This window comes from Aspergillus karnatakaensis (assembly GCF_047715665.1).
Source record: "Aspergillus karnatakaensis strain CBS 102800 unplaced genomic scaffold BJY04scaffold_92, whole genome shotgun sequence".
In the NCBI taxonomy this organism is placed as follows: domain Eukaryota; kingdom Fungi; phylum Ascomycota; class Eurotiomycetes; order Eurotiales; family Aspergillaceae; genus Aspergillus; species Aspergillus karnatakaensis.
The window spans coordinates 67,045-81,873 of NW_027395804.1; the positions used below are offsets into that span (position 1 = coordinate 67,045).

At 51.9% G+C, this 14,829-nt stretch overlaps 7 protein-coding genes across 7 annotated transcripts; 2 read left to right on the forward strand and 5 right to left on the reverse strand.

The window, feature by feature from the left end:
• Positions 1 to 24: 24 nt before the first annotated feature.
• BJY04DRAFT_172372 (ankyrin repeat domain-containing protein) lies at positions 25 to 4,564 on the reverse strand. The gene has a single exon (XM_073709260.1). The coding sequence runs from the start codon at positions 4,215 to 4,217 to the stop codon at positions 213 to 215; it is 4,005 nt and encodes a 1,334-aa protein (XP_073564797.1). The 5' UTR covers positions 4,218 to 4,564; the 3' UTR covers positions 25 to 212.
• Positions 4,565 to 5,155: 591 nt separating this feature from the next.
• BJY04DRAFT_233136 (MFS transporter) lies at positions 5,156 to 7,215 on the reverse strand (the record flags this gene model as incomplete). The annotated part of the gene is made up of 3 exons (XM_073719899.1): positions 6,477 to 7,215; positions 5,816 to 6,403; positions 5,156 to 5,770 (listed from the first exon to the last, which is right to left on the reverse strand). Exons 1-3 carry the CDS (start codon positions 6,852 to 6,854, stop codon positions 5,156 to 5,158), a joined length of 1,581 nt encoding a protein of 526 aa, XP_073564798.1. The 5' UTR covers positions 6,855 to 7,215.
• BJY04DRAFT_202889 (uncharacterized protein) lies at positions 6,502 to 7,215 on the forward strand. The gene has a single exon (XM_073713276.1). The coding sequence runs from the start codon at positions 6,891 to 6,893 to the stop codon at positions 7,185 to 7,187; it is 297 nt and encodes a 98-aa protein (XP_073564799.1). The 5' UTR covers positions 6,502 to 6,890; the 3' UTR covers positions 7,188 to 7,215.
• Positions 7,216 to 7,288: 73 nt separating this feature from the next.
• BJY04DRAFT_224495 (uncharacterized protein) lies at positions 7,289 to 9,188 on the forward strand (the record flags this gene model as incomplete). The annotated part of the gene is made up of 6 exons (XM_073717982.1): positions 7,289 to 7,330; positions 7,392 to 7,593; positions 7,646 to 8,136; positions 8,189 to 8,361; positions 8,407 to 8,892; positions 8,945 to 9,188. The coding sequence occupies 6 exons, from the start codon at positions 7,289 to 7,291 to the stop codon at positions 9,186 to 9,188; spliced, it is 1,638 nt and encodes a 545-aa protein (XP_073564800.1).
• Positions 9,189 to 9,361: 173 nt separating this feature from the next.
• BJY04DRAFT_202891 (glycosyltransferase family 69 protein) lies at positions 9,362 to 11,477 on the reverse strand. Its single transcript, XM_073713277.1, has one exon. It carries the CDS (start codon positions 11,021 to 11,023, stop codon positions 9,464 to 9,466), a length of 1,560 nt encoding a protein of 519 aa, XP_073564801.1. The 5' UTR covers positions 11,024 to 11,477; the 3' UTR covers positions 9,362 to 9,463.
• A 779-nt stretch (positions 11,478 to 12,256) lies between these two features.
• BJY04DRAFT_224497 (uncharacterized protein) lies at positions 12,257 to 12,634 on the reverse strand (the record flags this gene model as incomplete). The annotated part of the gene is made up of 1 exon (XM_073717983.1): positions 12,257 to 12,634. The coding sequence occupies one exon, from the start codon at positions 12,632 to 12,634 to the stop codon at positions 12,257 to 12,259; it is 378 nt and encodes a 125-aa protein (XP_073564802.1).
• Positions 12,635 to 13,606: 972 nt separating this feature from the next.
• Positions 13,607 to 14,568, reverse strand: BJY04DRAFT_211661 (inositol monophosphatase family protein; the record flags this gene model as incomplete). Its single annotated transcript, XM_073714438.1, has 3 exons — positions 13,607 to 14,391; positions 14,451 to 14,477; positions 14,508 to 14,568. 3 exons carry the CDS (start codon positions 14,566 to 14,568, stop codon positions 13,607 to 13,609), a joined length of 873 nt encoding a protein of 290 aa, XP_073564803.1.
• Positions 14,569 to 14,829: the final 261 nt, after the last annotated feature.

A 14,829-nucleotide genomic window follows, 5' to 3' on the forward strand; every position in this document is an offset into this window, starting at 1 on the left:
AGACAAGACCAAAACGATCTCTGCCGCTCATGTCTGTGAATGAGGGACCAGAAAGTACACTGGGACAGTTCAGTATAATTGAACGTACTAGAAGTTTTTGTTGACATAAAACTCAAAGGCAACACGTAAGGACAATTATGATTACAGGCTCAAACTTCCCTAATAACTTACTTAGCTCTGCCACTTATCAAGCTGGCGTAGTGCAGATTACTTCATGAACCAAAGACACGATTCATCATATGTACGACTTCTGGCACGGACTGCAGATGCTGTTCCACTCTTTGTCTCGGTGCTCCCCTGGGTAAAATCAATCCATACTGCTTCCCGGTAATTAGGCACTCGACAAAGGTCTTGCAAGCCCTCTTCTGCAGCGACCCCGGAGGTTGCTTCGCTATCAACGCCCCTATTTCCTCGAAGATGGCCTCACTAACCAGCCACCGATGAGCGGTGGCATTATCCTGGCAGAGAATCAGGCATGCTGCCGTGGGTATGTTGAGAAACCGGTCCTGTCCTTTTTCATCGGCCAGCTGGGCGAACTGGAAAACACTGGTCAGAAAAAGACGTAGTCTGGCTGAGTCTTGCCTTTCGCTGATGACGAATAGCTCATCAGCGCACGCCCGATTCGCATCGCTGAACAACTCAACCTCGTGACTAGTGCCGATGTATCCTTCGAAGAACTCCACGATGACCCGAGAGAAGTACTCGATCGGAGCTGACTCCTGTTTGTCAATCATAGCGAAGTAGCCTGTCATGAGTAATGCCGTACGAAGTTTGCTCTCTTCCCGATTCCTGTTTCGAACACAGGCATCGAAGTCGCTCAGAAACTCGCGAATTCCAAAGTGAAAGAACTCCAACGCGTCTCTGTTGCAGGCAATGGTGGCCCAATCAGAAATTGCCGCAGCTGTTATGGCATCTCCTTCTCTCCATCCGTGTCGGACAGCAGTGAGTTTCGTATCCATGCCGGTGAAGACTGTTATAGCCAGTAGAGCTTGAAGATCTCTGGGCGCAACCTTCTGCAAGATCTGCGTTGCCAGGTCACCCATGGCCTCAAGTTTCTTCGAATTCCTAGCGACCACCAGCCCCAGGAAGAATACATGGTACAGTTTCGCCCATTCCCGCAATTCGCCCATTTTGTTCTCCTGGACCAGCTCCTGCAGTACGGACAGACTGTCCCAGCGGTTCAGCGCCACAAATTTGAGATAAAGGGACATCAGTTGGAGAACGAGAGGAAAGTGAAGAGAAAGACCCAGCCCTTTCATAACCAGATCGACGAATCGTGACGAACGCTTGAAGCGTGCGTGGAAAACCTGCTCCTGGAGCCCAAGTAGCTCTGTCACCCGCTCGTCCATGGAATCTGTAGGTTTTCTTAAGGAGGTAACCCCCAGAAGGCCTCGCAATTTGTCCACCCGAGCTCTGTGCTCAAGTAATTCTTGTGTGATTTCTCTCGAATTCGCCAGGATTGCTCGCACCAACGGGGTGTCTGTCTCGCCATACTCCGCCTTCGCCTCGAGACGGGCGCCGTGTTTGAGAAGCAAAGACACGATCTCCCTGTGCTGACCGGTGACCGCGATATGGAGCGCCGTCAACTTGCTTCGATCTTTGGAATTGACAGGCGCACCATGGTCAAGTAGCAGTTCCACCATTTCACGGTGGCCTTGGTTGACGGCCCAGGACAGCGGCATCCGGCCGTAGTTATCTTTTTGTGAAACGAGACGGGAATGCTTACTGATCAAGAATTTGGCCCAAGGTACGTTACCAAAATATGCCGCGAAATGCAATAGAGTGAAGGAGGGTGGACTTCCCCCGTTCTTCTCCTGCTCCCAGTAAGCTTTCCACCATTCGTCTCGGATTGTAGAGTCGATTCGAAAGAACGGGCGCGAGAAATCAGACGATGTATTGATGACATGAATGGCATGGTGTAGATGCAACGGCCAGTACTGACTTGCATAAGATAAGAAGGGATCGGCGCGAGACCTCTCATCAATACTTTCGGGGTCTCCGTATCCCTGTTCGACGTGCGCTAAGCAGGTCTGCATGAGGGACCTGTGGGTGTTCTTGTTCATACGGAACATGCTGATCCCTTCGCTATTGACTTGATCGCTCTGGAAAAACTCCTTTGCCGATTCGTGAACCAGGTTGACGACCCCTTGTTCGACCTTCACAAGCAACCCGCCAAGCCTGAGACAATTCCTGGTCACTTGCATTGCTTGAAGAGTATCAGTCGCCTTGATGTTTGCGGCCACGGTCAGTTCTTCCAGGGTGAGTGGTCGGGCAGCGAGAACGACCCATTGAAGAATTTGGACCAATGCTTCCTTGTCGCCGACCTGGTAAAGAAGCCTCTGATAGATCCCGCCCAGGCCTTTAGGAACATGGCGGAGAACTTGATCAATCTTGTTCCAACTTCTGCCCTGAAGCTCGTTTACAACGAATCCAACCCAAAGAAAGGTCCCATCCGCACCAGCCAGCAAAGTCTGCTGAACCTGCGCGACCATCTCATTGGAAAGGTACTGCTCGGAGGCTAGTTCGGCAACTTTAGCGAATATGTATCGCTTGACATCATGCGAAATTTCCGTATCCGAGGTATCTAGCTGGATATGCTTATATTGGCCAAGCTTGCTCTCTAAAACAGCTGGCTGGGGCCGTGAGAGGATAATGAGCTTTAGTTGTGGCCTTGTCTTTTCTCCAGACTTGGACAAGTAACTTCCTACCGCATCGAGAAACTGCTTGAGCGATTCCTTTTCGCACTCATCCAGCCCGTCGAGAACACAGACTACCTGAGAAGACGTCGTCTGTTGAAGTAGGGTCAGAAACACCCTCCACAACGATACAAAGCTGGAAATAGTATATTTAGTTGTTTCTGTTCCCTCAAAGGAGTTCTTGATATGTTTGGCCAGATGCGGATGGAGGTCAATCCACTGGTGCAAAATTCCTCTCATAATGGTCAAAGTCGAGTTTCGATTCTTGTCGCGATTACTGCAGAAGTAGTAGAGGAGAACACTATTGGCGTCGTCAACTACTGGCTGTAGCACCTCGGTGATATAAATCGCTAGCATGGTCTTTCCTTTTCCAGGACCACCCGAGATCCAGAGGAGTGGATGATTCGTATCTGCTAGCCAGTCTTGATACTGGGGGTGCTGTATAAGCCATTCGCAGGTGCCGTCAACCCTGCGCCCTTTCAATGCAATAAGAGACTTCCGATCGACCCCAGGTCTTGTGAGGAGCAAAGCGTCAAGGACAGGCGCGGCTTCGGCATACAAGTTTGTGGCCGAAGGTACCGTATCGGGGACCGGGGGTATGAAAGACAGCACCTCTTTTGCGTATGCTGCGGCAGCCGCTGCGGCGTAGGCGTGCCAGTGCTTGGACCTATGCAAATCTGTGTAGTCGCAAATTCCTCGGATGATCAAGTACTCAACGGAATCAGTCCGCCCAGTTGCCTCCGTCTCGAAAGAGAGAACGTCATGTTTGCCTGCGGACTTGTCCCGGGTCGCTCCGTGGCGAGTAGTATGTTGGCTGGTGGCGATCAGCCCATAATGAACCACGGGGTCCTGTACCTCTCGAGGATGCCAGGATTGGATCCTATCCGTGTCACAATGAATCGACCCGCTTCCTTCTGGTTCAATGGGTGCACGATCATAATTCGGCTCGAAGACGACGTCTTGCTCTGGCCCAGGGCGGGTAAATGTGTCCGGATCTGTCTGCACGATCTCGGAGATGTACTGGGACATTTTACTCTCATTAAAAATGACCGCCGTCTGGGCCTTTCCCGTAGCTGCGAGAAGCAATTGTGTCGGCTGGTCTATTCCTCTGCCGCGAACAAACTCATCTTCCGTTCGATCCGCGTTCAATTCATTCTGGGCGACAGCTGGCTGGCCAGCTGTCGACTGGCTGACAAAAACATCACCAAGACGAAAATCATCTTTCGTATTTGGCACTTCTGCAGTGATGCCTACAATCAAACTGAACCGGACGGATGTGTATCTTGCGTGCAACTGCGTGGCCACGTCGACCACCGACGTTTTACCACACGCTCCGAGCTTCGGATACGCCACAACAACATTGTGGCCTTGCAAACTCCCCAGAATGTAGTCAATGTTGTCGTGTGAGTTTCGATCTGGAGGTGGATTGTCATGGACACGATCAAGCGTTGCTTTGACTGCGGCGACCTCTATAGCCAAATCGCAAACCCACCCGACTGCGTAATCGTCACGAGACGCCATCTCCCACCACGGCGTATGTGAAGAAATAATGGAGTCTAGAAGCGCCGCTGCTGAGACCTTGTATTAGGTATGTGGAAGCTGCCCGAGCTGTCTGTGTATTTTCAGGATGAGGCCGACTTTCTGGAACATCACGCACATTCTTGCGGATGAGCAAAGCAATGAATTAAATAGGGGGCACAGTAATAAGCATGCAGTGGAATAGCCGGGGTTTTGGTTAGCGTTCTCGTTCAGCCTGCGTGCAAGTAACTCGCCTGAGCCTACTCGCACCTAAATTTATCAACCCTCTTGGGCTAGAAATACAGATAACGTGAAATATATCCAATTAGAATCTTAAAAATTGGTCTGCGTGTGCAAGGTATCACAATTTTGACTGTTTTCTCGCGAGAGACACACCCCACGTACTTGGCGAATGCCCAGTGGGATGATTCGGAGAACGGCATGCCCACAGACAAGATCCATGTCGTGTCCGTTTCGTGATTGAACTTCGGCGCTAAATGACACGCTCTCAATGGCCCTAGGCACGCCAGGTGCTCACCTGGTTGAAACCTCAAACACCCACCAATAAGAAGGCATATTCTCCACCACAGCGTGTTGGTCTCTTCGCAATAGGGCGGTCGGAATGCGGACCAGTTCTTGAGCTGCCCCCTGAGAAATAATAGCTCTTCCCGCAGTGAGGGCGACCAGACGGCAAGTTGTTGACAGGGGTATACCGCTCGTTATCTTCCAAGACCGTCGCCTCACTCTATTGCTCCAAAGCCGCAGCCCAGCGATGCGCGGGACCATGGTCGCTTGCGCCAACTCTAGCTCATCATCGAGCAACCACATGCAGATCCCAACTGTTGTATGTTTTTTTTTTTTTTGCGATTGTAGCGAGTATCTCTTTTAATAATAATCTTCTGATAAACCCTGAACTTGCCTTGACTACGCGGCTTTTCTCCTCAAGCCACCTTCCCATCCAAATCCACAGGCCACCTCTCACGAATCGTCTTCCCGTACCTTGTGAAAACAATCGGGACAGGAACAAATGCAAGAGCCAGAAATCCAAGCAGCGAATTGCCCCAGCCCAGACCAAGCGCATCAAACATAGCCGGCCCTGCAAGCGGCAACAGCGCGCCAAGTAGAGATCTCGTCGCTGTTAGGGTGGCGTTGGCCGACGCTGCGTATTTCGGATAGCAGTCAATTACATAGGTCTGAATAGGCATGTAGACACCCATCATCGCAACGCCGAAGGGGAACATTCCGATAATAGGAACAATCCAGTGGACCTCTTTCTCCACGGTCCACCCGTACCAGAAGAAGGATATAGGGAGGATACTGGAGAATACTATCATCAAGGGTAGGCGCATCTCCGGCTCGAATTTCCCTCCGTTTTTGGCTGTTGATCGGACGAGAATTCGGTCGTTGGTCATTGCCATAAAGGCTAGCCCGACGACGAAGCCCATTCCAATGCCTAGGTATGCGAGTCCGGAGAGTCCGGCCGAGAAGCCGTATTGTTGTCGGAAGACGCTTGAAATTGTGGTGAAAAAGAGATAGAGCAGGCCGTAAACGAATGACTGCGGTGGTTAGTACTGCGATGCCAGGTTGGGTGAGGGGCTCACCATGTATACTGATAGAAGAAAGACAATCGGAGACTTGACCAGCAGGAGGACAGGACGTAGTAACCCGAGCTTTAGAGCCTGTCCGACGCCCACTGGCTCTGCCCTGTCTTCCTGATGCGGATCGTAGGCGCTGCGCAGATCGGTTCGCCCGGTTTCCTTTGCCAGTCTGGATACTCTCCAGCGGATAAGCACCGGGGCGAATGTCTCTTGATTAAGAACTTCGATACCTACACTGAGGACTCCGCTAGCAATAAGGAGAATCCAGAAAGCCCAGCGCCAGCCTATACTTTCACCAATAAAACCCCCGGCAATTGGCCCGACCACTGGTCCCATGAGGGGACCAAGACCCCAGATGGCCGTTGCCTTGCCCCGCTGCTCTACTGGAAACAGGTCGGCGATGACTCCAGCTCCTAGTGTAATGCAACCAGCTCCACCAACGCCTGAAAAAAAGCGGCAGATAATCTCCGTTTCAATATTCTGCGCCAGGGCGCAACCAATCTGCCACACAACGAAGAACAGGTTCGCACCGCTGAGGACGACGCGACGTCCGTAGATTTCGCTTAGCGGTGCGAGGATACAGGGGCCGAACTATCAAACAGAAAATAGTTAGCCAGTTTTCTTGAATACAGATGTTCTCGCAGAATACACTTCCAGAACATACTGTATAGCCCAACAGAAAGACGCTGACGGTAAATGAAAGGATCGTCTCGTTCGTTTCTTGAAAGTCCGCAGCCATGTAGCTGACTGCCGGGGCAAACATGCTCGATGCGAGGGGCGATATAACAGTAAAAGCACTAATCAGGCCCAAAAGCCCCCATTTTCTACCAGGAGGAAAGTTTTGTGGATTGTTGGGGTCGTCCTGACCCTCCCACCCGATAAGCCCACGGTCAAGGTCGGTCAGGGGGAAGGTCTGCTGGCTTGGTCTCGACCGGGTCTCAGGCTCGTCGGTATCAGCCTGCTTCTCCACATCCTGTGGTGAGCTATCGGCAACAACTAGGGTTGAGAGGCTGCCGTCGGGAGTATGCTTTGGGGTGTTCATGGTGACAGGGTATGGAAAGGAAAGGTATAGAAAGGAATGTGTGGTGAAAGAGCTGGATTTAAGGAGAGACAATGGCTTTACAGAGAGAGGGAGAGAAAAAGAGAGAAAAGGAAGCTGATATATGAAAAGCTGATCGGGCCGAGTATACAGCCAAGAACCGATAACGCCGGTTGGGAGTGCACAAGGGCCCGATCTTACCCCGGATTTGCTGCATTAGTGGTATTCATGCATTACTGCATCTTATGCAATGGTTCTCGGGACAAATGCCGCCAGATGTGCCAATCACAGCGTGAATGGCTTGACTTGGTCTCCACCGTGGCGGCCAGATATTGAATCTCTCCACGCACATAATGATGCTTAAACCGCTTGACCTCCCTATTCATTGATATCCGCTCCGTCGGAGTACCTCACGCGGCATTGCTAAGCATATTTGAATGGCGTCCGTCATAAAAAGATCCCGAGTCCGGTTGCGAAAGGTCCGTTTGAGTGTCCAGTGATTTCTGCGGTCGGATGCGCCTGCTGACCCTCCAACTCCAGGCGTGCGATAATTGCAGGAGAGTGAAAAGCAAATGCGAAAAGACCGAGGGCTCTCCGTCATGTATCTCCTGCGACGAGCGAGGGGTTGCCTGCATCATTACCTCTCCCGCCACGTCAAAGCTGCCAACATATCCCCTTGCATTAGAGTTAAACACATCGACCAGCTCCAGAGTCGTCTTGTATGACTGGATCTATGGGAACAGTACGCCGGGGTCATTCTTCCTCCTGAGTGATAACGCTAATCAACAGGAAAGCACCCTCGAGCGACCTGCTCAGCGACCCTCGCCTCGCGGCGCACCTTGGCGATGATGCCCTTCGCAATCATATTGGGAATGCCCTGTCATCTCTGGCAAGATTCGACACCATCCGCTGCGACGTCGACTTTCTACCATCCATAGGTTCTGCTGGAGGTTTTACACAACTCCCCGACGAGTGTGAACTTTTACAGATCGTTCTCACTTTCTCCGAGTCAATGAGCGTGGCCTTTCCTCTGTTCCGCGAATATATCATTGATTGGCTGGCCAATAGGCCGTATCTAGATCCTCGTATGCGCGAGGACCTGCCCGCTTGGACATCTCTCAACATAGTCCTGGCATTTGGTTATAGATGCCAAACCCTGCGATATCCGAACCTGGGAGAGATCAAAGGAAAATGCGAGATGTATCTCAAAAACGCCCTCAAGGCGATTCCAAGCCTCATCTTTGGGCCTGCATCTTGGGCCAATGTGGAGGCGTTGTTGGGCATGGTTGGTACCAAGGCACCTCCAAATCGAGGGAGAACTGCGCTGAATGGAATAGGTCCTTCTTATGTACTGCAGTGTGGAATATCCACTATCCCACAGTCTACTCGCCGTTGCGATACGAAAGGCTAGGACGCTTGAAGGCGAACTTGTTCATCCTTCGAACTCCGAAAATGTCGTCCATGAGCGCCGAGAGAGAGTCTTTTGGGTAGGCTATGTTTTAGATACGATGTATGCCGTCTTTCCGTGTCGTTCGACCCTCTCTAACGAATCTAGGACCTCGTCGCTTCAAGGCCTCTCCCCGTTCCAATGCGATAGCAACGTTGACCTTGGCATGCCCACCGACCACCTAGGTAGTATCGGACTCCCCAACGGATTTCAGGTTCTCGTGGGTCAACATCTCTGTCAACTCGCCGTGATCAAAGCGCGTATCTTCCAGCAGCTTTATTCAAGCGGGGCACACTATGATTCCCGGTTGATCGAGGATCTATCATCCCAGCTCCGCGCGTGGCGCAAATCAGTGCACCCGGAGTGTGAATCCTCTCTCGACGCCATGGAGGAGTCTTCCTTTTCTCGCCTTGCCATTACCTCTCTTCTGCTCTCCTACCATCACACGGTCATCATCCTCTGCAGAGCAGAATACCTCGCCCACGCGGATGCTCCAAAGGCGCAAATACCACCTCTCGCCGCCTGCGCACGTTCCGCACGGAAGGCTCTTCGACTCACGCGGTATTATCCCGTATACGCCCCAGTTGGTGTTCGGTAAGCTCCAGTCCAGTAGCCTGCTGCCAATCACTCTGCTAACAGCGATGAGGGGCGTGCTGAATTTTGCCTTTACCTCCTTTGTCGCTCTTACCATGCACATTCTCCTTGAACCCGGCGGCGCGAGCGCGAGAAGTGATTTAGGCATACTGCATGAGGCGTTCAGATTTATCTCGAATCTGGTACAGGTTAATAGCAGCTCTGGAGTGCAGGGAAGCCAGCTGGCGTCGATGTTGTCAATATGCCGCTGGCACATGGAGTCGGCTGAGCGGGCGATTCTGTCCACTGAGCTTTGATTCCCAGTGAATGAGGGGTGAGTAGGTCTGGGCTGTTGGGTATAGGAACTTCAGATCAGGGACACGTAACTTGTAGTGCTGGTGAGTGGGTCATTAGCAACTGCTCCACATCGTGATCTCATATAATGGCGAGTTGAATACTGTGTCAAGTTGGGGCCCCGGATGGTTTCATGGTTGCCTGATCAGGTACCAGTATGGACTTCCAAGATATCACAAACGATGGGCATTAGGTATGGGCATCATAATTCTGAATGTACACATCCTGTCTATCATGTCTATTGTACTGGTCTAGGTATATTCTTCCACCCTTTCCCACCCTCACTCCGCGGGACTATCACCGACAACCCCGGTCGTCCACAAAAGCCATCATAGCTACCAATGCGCTCAACCTCCTCAAACGAACCTGTATCTCCTACACCAGGGACATAAACAACATCCTGATATTTCTCACCCACCACCTCCCCCCGCCGATGATTAACCCACGGCAATCCCACAAGCCAATTCCCCAGATAATGCACCAGCGTAAAAGCCCTCTCAACCCTCCTCGTCACCCCCAGCCAATAAAGCGTAACCGGATCATACGCCACCCGCACATACGGATTCATATAGATCCCCGTCTCCTGTCTCTCATCCCTTCCATCTCTCGGAGCCTGGATATCCGCATGAATGAGGCAACACTCCGACGCATCCCAAAAGATATCCGTATCGTTCACCGCACGGAACCTCGCCGGTGGATTCTCTGTCCCGGCAGCTGTTTCCGGTGTTTTCCTACCCTTCTGGAAAAACCGCGCGTCAAAGGCGACCATCCCGCCCCAGCAGCTCTTCACAGCCACTGCATCTTTTTCAGCGAGAACATCACTTCGACTTGACCCGCTGCCAGCGGAGGAGAACCACGGGTAAAATGGTAACCCCATGCTGTACCCTTCCAAATCCCTAGTAGCGAACGTATCGTAGAATTTGACTGGATTGATGAAATCCACCGCGCAAGCGGCACGGTAGCTTGCGGTGCCTGTTTCCTCGGCGTTTGTGGAGAAGAGGAGGTGCACAGCGTCGATAGGGTTGAATGCGATATCATTGAGGTAGAGGATTTTATCGAACATTGTCGTTGTGGTATCGAGCGGGCGTAACGCCCGGTTTCTTGTTTCAGCGAGGTATGTGATCCGCTTGACGCGCTCTGTGCCGTCTGGGAGGGTGATTTTGGGCAGGGAGGCTGGGGCGAGGGTTTCGTGGACTAGCGATTTGTTGCAGGGGACGCGGGTTGAGAGGTCGGTTAGGGCCTGCTGGCCTTCGTTGACTCCTTCGTTGACTCCTTCGTCGTCTCCTTCGCCGCTGTCGTTTTCGTAGATGCTTAGGAAGACGTTGTCCTCTCCGAGGAGGGTGATTAGGTCGAGGACGCTGGTGGCCCAGTGGCCGCGGGTTAGGGTACCGGATGGGTCATAGAGGCTGGCTGCGATGAAGATCTTTTCGTTCTGGGGGTTGCCGCGGGCGGGTTGGTCTGAGGTGAGGATTTGGTGTTGCAGGGCGGAGTAGTGTGGTGGGGGGGTTGTGTAGGAGGGGTATAGGGTTGATGTGAGGGCGAGGAGGAGGATTATGAGAGAGAATATGAGAAAGAGAGAGTAGCAGGATCGGGTCAAGAGTCGTCTATATGAACGAGGAGCAGTGACGAGTAGGCTGTATTTTCCTCGCGTTGCTGAACTGAACGGGTAGCGCAGTATTGAAGACATTCCCTGGGTGACTCTGGGGAGGAAATCCAGCTTGATGTCGACGTCTTGGAGATCATGTATCTCCAGAGAGTCAACGGAGCCATTGTGGATGGGGAGGAGAGGAGTGGCCATTATGACTGGGAGTACGGCAAACGCAATGTCAAACAGGCCAGGTTGAGTTTTTATTCATCTCATCACACGAGAGAGAGAGAGAGGGAAGACCAGATGGCAGAAGTTAAAAACTTCTTCTTTATCCAGGATCCATGACTCGGTCATGCTAAGCTGCTCAGTGCTGATCTTTGCACTCCTTCAGGGGAATGGGGCTTGGCCGTCGCAATACCGACCAATCAGAGTGGGCCCATGGAATGGTTTCTTTGTTACCTAAATCAATCGTTGCGACGCCTCACCCCAACACGAGCATGCTTTCTGCAGGAGTTGAGAAATAGGGGCTGTACGGAGTACGGTGTACCACCCGCACCCACTGTACCTTGATAGACTGTTCAAAACCGATCAGCGCATGGTGCAGGTGCAGGTGCAAGCGTGGCATCATGAACGTTATGACTCCAGTGATCGGCAAAGCCACCCAGCAATGCCCCAATGCTTCGCCCACTCGGCGCAAGATCTAACCTGCTTAGGCTACCACCTCGGCGTGCACTGATTGAGCCTCTTAACTGGATCTCCCCGCTGCAGCCTGCAGGGGTCGTAGAACGAGCCGCAGAAACAACAGGCTCCAGCCCTATCGAACTTGATCACTACTTCCCTAAATCGGCTTGTCGGATTCGTTCTGAATTATGGCCTGCTGGGCAATTTCTCCGTCGGACGATGGGTTCCATGCTGCTTTGTGTGTTTTCTAGTTCTATTGGCATCGAGAAGCCTCCGGGGTGTCAGGATTACACGGAAGTCCGTACCGATCCAGCAGCTACAACGCCGAGGAGGAAGGTTACGCCCGTGGAGTTGCAAATGACGAACAAGCCCGCAGTTTTTGCTCTCTTGTTTTATTCTAGGTCGGCGTGTTTGGATATGTCGAACTGCAGTTACAGTTCGTTCTTGAAACGCCATGCTTCCAGCCTTGTAGGTCAGAGGAATCCATTATCAGGGCTAATTCTAAGACTCTCCAGAAACAGAGAGAAGGACAGGTATTAGGGTCTGACACGTCAGGGAAAGGCACTCGGCCATGTCTATCGATTTATAAATATCAGGTCTAAGTACAGCAATTCTATCATTTAGTAAGGACCGTTTCCACCGATGCATACCAACAAGCAACAAATTCAATAAGCTCAAACCAAAAACCAGAAATACACAGGTCTAAAATGAACCATGTAAATAACCTCCAATGCTATGCTTTCTCATATGCCACTCAAGCAATCAAACACAGTTCAGCTTCAAGCTGTTGGCATCGAGATGCTCAACCTTCTCGAGTTTAGCGTAGTTCTTCTTCGGATTCACAGAGGCCAGAGCAACGCTGGTTCCATCGTGCAGCTTTCCATGGATAGTGCAGCGAGGGTTGGCGGCAAGGTTGCCGGTGATCACGATCGAGTCAATGCCGAAGGGGTTGAAGAGGGCGGGGAAGCCGGCTGCGACATTGAGGTCGCGGCCGTCAATGGCGATGTTGGAGGACTGGCTGCGGCCGCTGGACTCGTTGGTCAGGACGACGGTGGCAAGGGGCTCGCTGCGGGGGATGGAGGCTGCGCTGGCGGAGGTAGCCAGCAGGGCGACGAAGGTGGTGGGGATGATGAACTTCATTTTGATTATTGGTGGTGGTTGGTTGGGATCGATTGGAGATGTAATTGCTTGAATGTTGAGACTTTTTGGTCTGAAGGAGGCTGGATGCTCTAGGCTAGTGTTTGTGATGATGATGATGATGATGAGAATAGAATCTGTTTGGAGGAGGGAGGGGGCCCCTTTATAGATAATCTCCAGACGTTCTAAACTGCCTTCACGTTCAAGTTTGGCATCTATCGAGAATCTATATTTAGGAATCAGGCGCCTGTACTCGCCTGTCCACACGATGGCGCAAGGAGCAAGGCGTGCTTCCAAGCGCGACAGAATGCTGCCAGTATCCGAAAGTCCTTGTCTTCTTGTTTCTATCCCGATCAATCATATCAAGTTTACGCAGCACTTTCTCCAGGGTAATCCGCCGATTCTAGCTGACCCACTCTAGGATCATGGCTGACTGCAACCCTTACAGGCATGTTAAACTGGGAGCTACGTCTTGAGACTGGACTCCTGTTGGTAGAATAAGCGTCTGCACGCCAATCCCGCACTTACTCTCGGACGGTAGCCAGCCAAGGACTAGGCGTCTCGTCTGTCGGCTGTGCAGCTTAAACTAAGGCACTGAGCTTTTTATAGCTAAGGCAACCTAATCGCGCCTAAGGCCCGGGTATCCACAACCCGGGAACGGCAGTACATAACTTTCCCAGGGCCCGTGGGAATACCATGAGATAGACGAGGGTTTGCTAATGTGGATGCTAGGCTTGCAAACCATGGCGGCATCCTGGAGTATATTTAGATATGGCCTGCCGAAAGGTCAGGTCCAGGCGTCCCATTCTATTTAGTTTAGTGCGACACCTACAGACATTCGCTCCTAGGGTGTAGTGGGCACGGCGTTGAGATAGAGATCGATTGGAAAATGTTCAGGGATCTGTTGATCCTGGGCTCTACTGATACAATCTTTGACTGTGGCTATTCCCTGTGTCTCCGCATACCCGACAGCAGCTAGCTCTCATCTACGACAGTCAAAGGCCCATACGTTGACCTTCGTTCACCAACAACTCCCCCAAACTCCTCGACAAACTTCCTGCCACCGGCCTCTGCGGCCCTCACAGCTAGATATCTTTTATTATCAATAGAGACATCCCACAGCCCAGGATGCACATCAGCCATAACCCCACCCGCTTCTACAAGTACACACCAAGCAGCAGCAACATCCCACGGCCAGCACCCACACTCCCAGAAAGCATCCACCTGGCCAGCCGCAACTCTGCAGATTGCCTCCGCAGCAGATCCTATGCACCGCAGCGAGTTGACGAACTTGCCTCCTGACGCTGCTGAGCGAGCTAGTGTTGTGAAGACGTGTAGGTTGAGCTCGAAATTGGGTCCTTCTCTGCCACTACCCCATTCGATTGCTATGCATGCAGAGTTTATACCTCCTAGTGGTCGCGGGGTGAGCGGGAGTCTCTGCGAAGGTTCCCCGCGGGTCGTGGTGAAAGCTCTGAAACCTTTTACCGCGTACCAGAGTTCGTCGAGGAACGGATTGTAGACGACTCCGACTGTGGGTTGTTTGTCTATCACTAGTCCGATCGAGACGCAGACGGCTGGAAAGCCGTGCACGAAATTTGAGGTTCCGTCGATGGGGTCGACGATGAAGGTTGGCTTGTTGGTTATTGCGAGTCCGGTGTGTGATTCCTCGCCGATGAAGTCAAATGATGGGTATTCACTCGCTAGGTAGTCTCGGATGTGTGATTCGACCCCGCGGTCTGTGGTGGTTACGATGTCGGCGGCTGTAAAAGGACGTCAGTACCCTTATGGATAAGTAATGAGCGGAAAATGCTGTACTCACTGTTCTTCTTCTCGCTGATCTCAATTCCTGCTAACTACGCAGAGCGGATAACTCCACCGGCGCTCTTGGCAAGAGCAATCATATCTTTGCATATTTCTTGCAGGTTGAGGGTACTCATGGTGTGGGTGATTGTCTGTCCGTGGTCGGTCATACAAGGCCTTGAATCCAAGATTGGTTATATACAAGCACGCGAATTGAGACTCGGCAAAAGATAAGATAAATCCCGGCAACAAATAAGAGCTCGCTGCAAGTTGCAGCATGCTTCCTACCAGCAACAGCATAGAGCCCACGTGGTTAAAGAGTTGGAGTAGCTGCCGAGCGAGCGCTGGTGCAACCCTTCGGTCAAGTCCCGTGCATGAGGCTATCGTTTCAACTTTTG